At 42.6% G+C, this 11,010-nt stretch overlaps 2 protein-coding genes across 2 annotated transcripts in view; one reads left to right on the top strand and one right to left on the bottom strand.

The window, feature by feature from the left end:
* Positions 1-1,351, top strand: part of LOC112344873 (protein SCARECROW-like) — a 2,808-nt gene extending 1,457 nt beyond the window's left edge. The window contains exon 3 of the mRNA XM_024670407.1: positions 5-1,351. Coding sequence (XP_024526175.1) covers positions 5-1,285 — 1,281 coding nt within the window. The 3' untranslated portion in view covers positions 1,286-1,351. The remainder of the gene's footprint in view (positions 1-4) is intronic.
* Positions 1,352-8,859: 7,508 nt separating this feature from the next.
* Positions 8,860-10,238, bottom strand: LOC112344872 (pentatricopeptide repeat-containing protein At4g02750-like). Its single transcript, XM_024670406.1, has 2 exons — positions 9,404-10,238; positions 8,860-9,263 (listed from the first exon to the last, which is right to left on the bottom strand). The coding sequence occupies exons 1-2, from the start codon at positions 10,236-10,238 to the stop codon at positions 8,860-8,862; spliced, it is 1,239 nt and encodes a 412-aa protein (XP_024526174.1).
* Between the last annotated feature and the right edge of the window lie 772 nt (positions 10,239-11,010).

The raw sequence follows: 11,010 nt of genomic DNA, 5'->3' as shown, positions 1-11,010 counted from the left end.
CCAGCAGCAGCACAAGAATCACGCAAAGCAGCAGCTCCCTTCTCCAACAAACTCTTCCAAAGACAAATCCTCCGAGTCGCAGGACCAGCCATCGGGGAAAGACGATCAAGCCGGCAGCGGTGGCGGGGCCGCCACCGCCACCACCACCGCCACGAGTGCCGCCACCATCGCCGGCACGAGCGACGATGCCGGCTTGCAGCTCCTGGCGCTCCTTCTCCAGTGCGCCGAGGCCATCTCCACGGACAACTTCGAGGAGGCCAACCTCATCCAGCCCCAGCTCACGGAGCTGGCATCGCCATATGGGAGCTCCGTCCAGCGCGTCGCCGCCTACTTCGCCGAGGCCATGGCGGCGCGGATGGTAAACTCGTGCCTGGGCATTTGCTCCGCGCTCCCGGGGATTCACCACGTCTACAACCACAGCATCGCCGCCGCGTTCCAGATTTTCAACGGGATGTGCCCTCTCGTCAAGTTCTCGCACTTCACCGCAAACCAGGCCATCCTCGAGGCGTTCGAGGGCGAGCAAAGCGTCCACATTGTCGACATTGATATCATGCAAGGATTGCAGTGGCCGGCGCTCTTCCACATCTTGGCTTCCAGGCCGGGAGGCCCTCCGAACGTCCGGATCACCGGACTGGGCACCTCGGCCGAGGCGCTCGAGGCAACCGGCAAGAGGCTATCCGACTTTGCGAGCTCGCTCGGCCTGCCCTTTGAGTTCTTCGCGGTGGCGGACAAGATCGGCCACTGCGACGCTGCGACACTCAAGGTCCGGCAGGGCGACGCGCTCGCAGTGCACTGGCTGCACCACTCGCTCTACGACGTGACCGGGTCAGATTCCAAGACCTTGAAGCTACTTGGGTCTTTGGAGCCAAAGGTGGTGACCATGGTGGAGCAAGATCTGAGCCACGCGGGATCGTTTCTCAACCGGTTCGTGGAGGCGCTGCACTACTATTCGGCACTGTTTGATTCTCTTGGCGCGAGCTTTCCGGAGGATAGTCCGGATCGGCATATGGTGGAGCAGCAGCTGCTGTCTTGCGAGATCAAGAACATACTGGCGGTTGGCGGGCCTGCACGGACTGGAGAGGTCAAGTTTGAGCAGTGGAGGGATCAGCTCAAGCAGTCGGGGTTTCGGCCGATTTCGTTGGCTGGGAATGCAGCCACACAGGCGACGCTGTTGCTGGGGATGTTTCCTTTGCAAGGATACACTCTGGTGGAGGACAATGGAACGCTCAAGCTTGGGTGGAAAGACTTGTGCCTCTTGACGGCGTCTGCGTGGCGTCATCCTTGATGTCCCTCTACTAATTTTGTTAGAGGAAAACTAAGCAAATGAATTTCCAATTTTATTTCATTAAAACGTATTTTATCATTTAATGCCCACTACAGTTAATATTCTGCAAGTTTATACCTTAAAAAATATCCAATCATACATTTAAATAATATGATAAAAATTATATTTACATGTGTAAACCTTACATATGTAGATTTCTTGCTGTATTTGAAAATAGAAAATAATGCATATCTAAATTAATTTTTAAAAATGTCCCAATATATTAAATTATGTTTGTGAAAAAATTTTAAAATAGTAATATCTAAAGAAAAATTACTCCAAATGAATACCTAATAATGTAAATGTGTGTCTGTGTCTCTCTCTCTCTTTATATATATATATATATAAAATAATTTTTTGTAATTTATTTATATTAAAAAATTTACTCTTTCAAAATGTAGTTTTATCTTTATAAAAAATATAAAGATATAAATGTATCAAATTTAATAAATCTTATAAATATTTATTTTTGCAACATCAATAACTTTATTATTCATTAACACAAACATAAAGATGATAATCATCCATAATTATATATTTATTATGATAAGTATATATAAATATGTTGTTAATCATAAGAACATATATTTTCAGGGGAATATATAGTATTAGAATGTTTTTACACATTCAAAGATATTAAAAGTTATAACAAGTAAAAGGTTTTAACATAAAATTAATTTAAACTAAGAATAACAATTTATGGTCATCTTCTATAAACCTCTTTAAAAGTTCTTTTTTATCTCATATTGTATAATACAGGAAATCTTGTGAAGGTAAGAATAAACCTTCATGGAGGGGCTAATGTTAGTAGTGATAGTGTTATCAATTTGATAATATAAAAAGAATTGATGGGCTTTAAATAATTAAAATTATAAAGTTAAATTAAAAAATTAAAAATGTTTTTTTGATATAAATATATTTTTATCTATAAATATTAAATATTTCACAATTATTTTTAAGAATTATATTTATTCATATAAGTAAATTTATAAAAAGATGTATAAGATTTTAATTTTGTGAGTGCATAGAATATGGAAATAAAATATAGGCATCTGGGGCAATTCCAGATCCCAGCCGCCTCCTTCATGCTCTTCATCACCCTCACCATTTGCATCTTGCTTTCAATGCTCTCTTGTCTGGTTTATCATCAAATTCACAGTTACTGGAAGCCCAAAGTGTGTTTGATTCAATCCAAGAAAGAAATCAATCTTCATGGAGTGCAATGCTTTCTGCATATACCCAAAATGAGCATCTGGGTATGGCAAATTAGATATTCTTAACAATGCCAGACAAGGATTTCATATCTTGGGACGCAATGCTGGTGGCATACTCTTGGATTGGGGCCATTTCCAAAGCCTTGGATGCCTTTCAAACCATGGTCGCTACTAATACACCTGATGAAGCTAGGTTAACAACTTTGCTCACATCATGTGCTCATAAAGGCACTACTGCCATAGCTCAAGATCTCTTTGTGTCTTTCTAGTTTGATCACTTCATCAAACCCTCAAAGCAGCACTACTCATGTATGATTAATGTGCTTGTTCGCAAACTCCATCTCAGACTCTTTCTTGGGTCCTATCTCGAAATTAGTTAACTGTCATTGGGTTTGAATAATACTGGGTTGAATAACTTTCTAAGAAGTCAAAATTCAATGTCTTTAAAATAAACAATTTCTTTTTCTTTAGCAAGTTATAGTGGGGTGGAACGGAACCCATAGAAAGATAGATTTATATATCTTCCAACCAAGTGGTAGGTTCGGAAATTGCAAATAAATAACATTTGAGAGTTTGTTTACTTTAGTATTAGGTAACTCTTTTATAATGATACACTTTATGTAATTGGCTTGTTTATAGAATTTTCTAGGTCTATATACTATTTCAAAATTATATTTTTGTAATAGTAAAAACCATCTAATTAGTCGACCAAGAGCGTCTAAATAAACCTTGGCTAGGCTTGAGAATTTAGGCCATTGCCCATAGTAGCACATGTAGACATACTAGTTCCGTGGACTACCATGTTGACAGAATATGTAAACAACCATAGGCTAGAGGACACCTTGTGGATTTTTGAAAAAATGAGAGAGAGGCTAGAATGCAATGATAGTATGCCACAAATGGGCATTTGGATAAAGCAATGCATCTTTGAGCTTATGCCGGAAAGGAGCTAATCTCTTAGACCACAAACAACCAACATATGCCAATTAAGGACTCTGTTTATGCCGAAAGATCTTGTTTCTTGGATTTCTCATCTAGCAGCAACTGCCCAAACTGGGCATTTGCAAGGGTGAAGAACATCTTTTCCAACATGCCAAAGTTTGCTCCTCTATCATTCACGCCCAGTGCTTTGGCCACCCTCATAAGGATTTGGTTGTGTCCACTACTTTTCTTGTCATCTTGGCGGAAAGTGGCTGCTTCACGAGTCCATTGTCTTGTGCTGTGCTTGTGCAGATCATGACGACAGTTGAGGCTGAGAAGAATTTTTACAGCATGCAGCATTTGCTTGCACTGCAATCCTGCTCTCAAGAACAGACTCATGACGCTAAAGCCATATATTTAGGTCTGCCTGATCAAGGCGATCATTTAGTCCGGCAACATCTAAAGAATCTCTTTGATGAATGATGAGACGAGGTTACGTGGACTGCCATGCTGACAGGGTATGTTAACTACTAGAAGTTGGAGGAAGCGTTTGAAGCAATGCTGATCACAGCATGATAGCAGATTGTGCTCTTGCCCGAAATTGATGTGTGCTTTTTGCAAAGAGAATGTTTGACAACCCTAATGTTCTCGAACATGTTTGTTCATCAATAAGAATATTTAGCTACTTCACCACCGAATCTTACATGGACTACATGGCAAAAAATTTTGCTTCATAAAGGTTGATTGGATTTTCCCTTGCCAATAAATCTCAGCATTTGTACTTCCAGAAAACTAATTTTTAGAATGGGTGTGCAATTGATAGTTTCTATTGTTGCCTCGCTTGCTACTTTGATCATTCCTAAAACATTTGGGTGTGGGGATTTCTCACTTACTTGTCCTATATTTGAATTCACCCTAATCTATATTCATTTAGAATGGTGTCTCCCTGAAAAATCTCAGATTTATTTGGTCTTGGACAATCACATCCACAATGATAATGGGAATTTAAAGTGTGGCAGGACAAATTTCTTAGAGATATGCACGCCCACAGGTTACTTGTATAACAATGAAACCATCCCAAAGTTGGTCTACTATGCGATGTGCAAAGACAACAGTGGTGCGGATCATGACACTAATTTCCGAATTGATGATTGTTTCTACAACAACCAAGGAACCATCCAAGATTGTGCATGATTATATGGTTTTTTCTTACAGAGAACCATATTAGCACTAGATTTTTGAGAGCTTTTGTTGGATGCAATAAAGAAGTGAACCAATCTATCCACAGCTTCTAAGCTCCACAATGAGATTGAGCACCTCCTCGCGGCAAGAGCTTGGCATGCAATTTGGTGGTGCAAATGTATGGGAGGTGTGGATGCCCAGAGGCAGCATGGCAAATCTTCCATGGCTCTACATGACATGAACCACAGGAATATTTCAAGAATATTCTATGGCCTGTGGGATTTAAGGCCGTAATGCCTTAAGGGTTGGGAGGTTGGCCTAGGGTTTGCTCTCTTAATCATCTCATTGGTATCAGAGCAGCACGTTCTTTTGGGGATGGCAGGTGAGCAAGAGATTGATCCTGATGAGGAGTATGGCATTAGTGATGATAGCTATGACGATGCGGAAGAGACTCTTGATGATGTCGTTGTGTGGCAAGAACGCTAGATTTCTGCAGTTTAGAGTGACATAAAGGAGGTTAAGGATTCTGTCAATCTCATTAAGGATTTCTTGCTTCACATGGACCCTCAAGGATTGAATCGATCTCATGTCTATGATTACCATTGGTACGTCAAGCATGCCAAGGATTATGGTATTATGGAATGGAAGTCATCACCAGATGTTTGTGATAGTCAAGAGGTTGATTCTTGGTTGGAATTGTGGGAAAGTTGTTGGTCTCACAATCCTTGTGAGGATAAGGTGAAGATCATCGATGCATATGCCCAAATCGTGGATGTTGCGGAGGTATGGCAGATCTTCTCCCAAATCGAGCTACAATGCCATGATCAAAGCATTGGCCTCGAATGGGCATTTGCGCAAGACAAAGATCCTCCTCTCCAGGGCAAGAGAGAGCAACCAATGTCCTTGAACACCATCCTCATGAGCTACATCCAATTCGGCCATCTTGATTGCGATCTTCCATGCCATGCCAGATCCAAATCTAGTCTCCTAGACTGGCATTGCCCACAATCTCAAATTGCATTGATTGGCACTGGATCTTTTCCACAAGCTCCAGCATAAGGGTTGGAACTCTAGTGAGATCTGCTACAGAACACATGCATGTGACACATGTTGCTACACCTTCTTCTCTCACGCAGTTTGGCTGCCTCCCATTGGCTAGGAGCAAACATCAACACAATTATTCACTAAGACATGGTTAAAGAAATAACCCTTTTACAATTACCCCCTATTGGACAGCTGCCATTGGCTGGATCCGCCAGCCCAGAAAGTTCAGCACTCCCTCCTTATTATGATAGCATATTCAAGAACATTGGAGTTGTCAAACATTCTCTTCGCAAAAAGCATACGTCCATTTCGGGCAAGAGCACAATCTGCTATCACGCTGTGATTGGCATTGTTTCGAACACTTCCTCCAACTTCTGGTAGTTAACATACCCTGTCAGCATGGCAGTCCACGTAACCTTGTCTCATCATTCATCAAAGAGATTCTTTAGATGTTCCCAAACTAAATGATTGCCTTGATCAGGCAGACCTAAATATATGGCTTCAGTGTCATGAGTCAATTCTTGAGAATACAACTGCAGCATAAACACTGCATGCTGTAAAAATTCTGCTCAGCCTCGACTGTCGTCGTGATCTGTGCAAGCACAGCACAAGACAATGGACTTGTGAAGCAGCCACTTTCCACCAAGATGACAAGAAAAGAAATGGACACAACCAAATCCTTATGAGGGTGGCCAAAGCACTGGGCATGAACGACAGAGGAGCAAACTCTGGCATGTTGGAAAAGATGTTCTTCACTTCCTGCAAATGCCCAGCTTGGGCAGTTGCTGCTAGATGAGAGTTCCAAGAAACAAGATCTCTCGGCATAAACAGAGTCCTTAATTGGCATATGTTGGTTGTCTTTGATAGAATTGTGGTCTAAGAGATTAGCTCCTTTCTGGCATAAGCTCAAAGATGCATTTCTTTATCCAAATGCCTGTTTGTGGCATACTATCATTGTATTTCAGCCTCTCTGTCTCTCTCTCTCTCTCTCTCACACACACACACATTCATGGAATAAAAAACAGTAGTAAGCCATGCCAAGGGAAGGCAATGATCTGTTAGCAGTAGAGAGATGCGCATGAGGAGGAAGAACTTTCTCTCTCTCTGTATTCAACTGGTACATATACATGGAACTACTGCCACATGGGCATAACTACATGCCACATCATGTCTACCTTTAACACTCCCACTCACGATCAGGCGGCTGATCCGAGCCTGAATCTAATCGTGCCTAGCTAGTCTGAGATGATGAGCATGGAGAGTTGATGAGAAAAGCATATGAAAAACTCATCAATCAACCCAAAATTTGGTTCTTGGTCTTGAACTTGCTTGCACACTCTTTGCTCCTTGCTATGGCTTCAATCTTGCCACTAGCATGTGGTCTTGGCTATGAACTGCCAGGCTCCCACTTCTACTGCTACCAAGCACTTGAATCTCCATAAGCATCCTTCCCAATTGCTGTTATGCAATGTTCTTGAATCTTGCTTGATCCAATTTTTGATGTGGGTTGCTGAAATCTCTCAATCTCCCACTGGCTTTATGCTCTACTTGCTACTGCTTGCTGCTCAACGCCTCTACACGGCCTAGTGCCTTGATGCAATGCCTCAAGCATCTAGCACATCCAAAAAAAGCTTCAAGCATTGCAAAAAGGGATTGCAATCAAGAGGCTCATCCTCCTCCTCGTCACTGGCCTCTTGGCCAGCAAGCGCCATGCCCAAAATCAAGGAGCCAATTGCTTAGATACCATGTTAGCAATGGAGAGATGCACATGAGGAACAAGAACTTTCTCTCTCTCTATATTCAACTGTATATAGATGGTACATATACATGGAACTACTGCCACGTGGGCATAACTACATGCCACATCATCTCTACCTCTAACATGATCATGATCGACCATGAAGCAAGGTCCCATTCGATCAAACAACTGCTTTTCTTGGTCAAGATGGCTGTTTGATGTGGCATGGCATTCCACTCCTCGATCTAGATACTTGCCATGCTGCCTCGGGTCATCCACACCTCCCATACATTTGCACCAGAAAATTGGATGCCAAAGAATCTCCTGCCACAACGACGTGCTTGATCTCATTGTGAAGCTTACAAGCTGCAGATAGATTGCTACACTTTTTTATTCCATCCAATAAAACCTCTTGACCATACATTGCTCTCTATGAGAAAAAAAGCATATCTGTTGATGCAATCTTGGCTAGTGCCTTGAGAGTTGTAGAAACAATCATCAATTCGGAGATTAGTGTCTTGACCTACACCACCATCGTCTTTGCAGCTATGGGATGCATGTCGAAAGTGGGGCTGTAAATTAATATGCGATCATGATCGGTACAGATTCTTCAAACCGTGATGTCACACTGGTACAAAAGCTTTGCCTGTGGGAATCACATATTATGTTTTCTTAACATTAGTTCTAAGCATAGATCCATATAAATTATGGAGAGAATTTTTTCCCCGCAACTAAGAATCTAGTCCTGCCACACTTCAAAACTAAGAACGTTCAGACTTTCCAAGGACACACTGTTCTACATGACTATTGGTTATATTGAATTCACTTACAAAGTGAAATCCCCCAGAAATTATCCAAGCAGCAAGCCACACAACAATCACTTGTACAACCACTCTTAAAATTTGGTTTTGAGGTAAGGATAACTATCTCAATCTCGGTCGTGGAAGCAACATGTGTGCTTGGTGGGACTGGATTTTGGAAAGATCAACCAGAAACTCCTGGGGCAGAAGAACCGGTACATCTACAACTATGGGCCATGGCCCAAATTCTCGGGCCTGGCCAAGGTTGATCTGGACGCTCCACGGCTGTCCAGTGTGGTAATTGACAGAACAAGTGACCTGGACCTCAAGGAGCTGTGCATTGTGGCATCAAGGAGATTCAAACGTGGTAAGTTTTGTGGCGAATGGCGAGGAGGAAGGTGATGGATACGTCTTAAGCTACATCCATGATGAGAAAAATGGTGTCTTGGAGCTTTTGGTCATAGATGCCAAATCGCCCACGCTTGAGACAGTGGCTTTTCTAGAGTTGCCTGCTGGAGTTCCATATGGATTCCATGGGTATAAATGCCGATCAAATAGCCAACAAAAACCATGACACCTTGTAAGAAAATTTGATATAGTTGTAAAAATTGATATAATCTCTTGAAAATATCTAAGCTATGTAACTATGTGAGAATTGGCAATAAGAACATATGCAGCACTGTTACTAGGCTCCACACTAATGGCATTTTTCATTGCATCTCCACTCACTACAGCTCCAAGCAAGCACTTCCAATGCATGGAATCTGGGTAGTATGGCATCTCCCACAGAAGATTCTCAGCGTCTTGGATATACCCTGACCAGACAAGCACACCAATCATACACGAGTAGTGCTGCTTTGAGGGTTTGATGGAGTGATCAAACTGGAAAGACACAAAGAGATCCCAAGCTATGGCAGCAGTGCCTTTGTGAGCACATGACGTGGGCAAAGCTGTTAACCTAGCTTCATCAGGTGTATTAGTAGTGACCATGGTTTGAAAGGCATCCAAGGCTCTGGAAATGGCCCCAATCCAAGAGTATGCTGCCAGCAAGATATGAAATCCTTGTCCGGCATTGTTAAGAACATCCGATTTGCCATATCCAGATGCCCGTTTTGGGTATATGCAGAAAGCATTGCACTCCATGAAGATTGATTTCTTTCTTGGATTGAATCGAACACACTTTTGGCTTCCAGTAACTGCGAATTTGATGAAAAACCAGACAAGAGAGCATTGAAAGCAATAGCACTCTTTTCACTGGAGTTGTCAAAAATTCTCTTAGCAAAAAGCATATGTCCACTTCGGGCATACCCCGACATGAGCACAATCACTGGTATCTCGCTGTGACCCGGCATTTTCTCAAAATTCCACAGGGCGTCCTCTAGCCTGTGGTTGTTTACATATCCTGTCGGCATGGCAGTCCACGTAACCTCGTTTCGCTCCTTCATTCCATCAAAGAGTTTCTGTACTTTTTTCAGATGCCCATTGCAAGCATATGCTGTAATGAGAGCGGTTGCCGGGACTAAATGCTCGCCTTGATCAGGCAGACCTAAATATATGGCTTCGGCGTCGTGAGTCTGTCCTTGCCGAGAATACAAGCGCAGGATTGCAGTGCAAGCAAACGTGTTGTGGCGCTGCATGGTGTAAAAGATTTGCTCAGCCTCAGCGATGCTACTGTCGTTGTGATCTGCGTAAGCGGACAGGATTACCGCGCATGAAACCACATCTATACACTCAATCGACTCAAACAGATTCTTTGCCTTGTGAAAGCAGCCACTTTCCACCAAGACAACAAGAAAAACCGTGCAGGCAACCAAATCCTTGTGAGGCAGTGCGAGGAAGAAATACTTGGCATCTTCCAAAAGGCCGTGCTGGCCAAAGCACTGAATCATGGACGTAAAAGACAGAGCATCAAATTTTGGCATGTTGGAGAAGATGTCCTTCGCCTCCTGCAAATGCCCAGCTTGGCCAAGTGCTGATAGCTGAGAGTTCCAAGCAACAAGATCTCTCTCAGGCATGGAGCTGAAGAGTGTCGTTATTTAAAAGAAGTTGGTGGATTTGGATAGAATTATGGATCAAGAGATTAAGCTCCTTTCTGCATAAGCTCAAAGAGCTGCATTGCTTTATCCAAATGCCTGTTTGTCTCATATGCTAAGATCATTGCATTCCATGCTACAAGGCCTCTCTCTCTCATGGAATTGAAAACTTCTTTTGACTGTAGGAGTAAGCCATGCCTGGAGAAGGCAGTGATCATGATCGACCATGAAGCAACATCCCATTCGGGCATTAGATCAAACAACAGCTTTGCATGGTCAAGATGGCTGTTTGATGCGAAGGTAGAGAGCATGGCATTCCACAAGAATTGATTCCATGATGTAGTGAAATGAACAAGAGAGCGAACCCTAGGCCAACCTCCCAACCCTTAAGGCGTTATGGCCTTAAATCCCACAGGCCATAGAATATTCTTGGAATATTCTTGTGGTTTGTGTCATTTTCCCCTCCTTCATGACCCAGCCACATACAGTAGCCTCGAGAAGCTAAATAGCCTCACATGAAAGGAGTCTAATGCAATACGGCCATGGAGAAAAGATGTGCAAACAGCAACACCAACATTGTGACAAACAGTCATGAAAGAAAGAAAGCAATACAGCTTTCTCACATAACAATACAGTCATGGAAACAAGAGAACAAGAATAGAACAAATAGCTCAAATCATATAGCAATACGGCTATAAAACTCAATTCTCCCCTTCCTCAAAAATGTCATCCAAGTCATAACCAAAACTCAGAA

The sequence above is a fragment of the Selaginella moellendorffii genome, unplaced genomic scaffold (assembly GCF_000143415.4).
Source record: "Selaginella moellendorffii unplaced genomic scaffold, v1.0 SELMOscaffold_6, whole genome shotgun sequence".
Classification (NCBI taxonomy): domain Eukaryota; kingdom Viridiplantae; phylum Streptophyta; class Lycopodiopsida; order Selaginellales; family Selaginellaceae; genus Selaginella; species Selaginella moellendorffii.
Note: the sequence above shows the minus strand (reverse complement) of the source record. Positions and strands in the feature narration are given on the sequence as shown.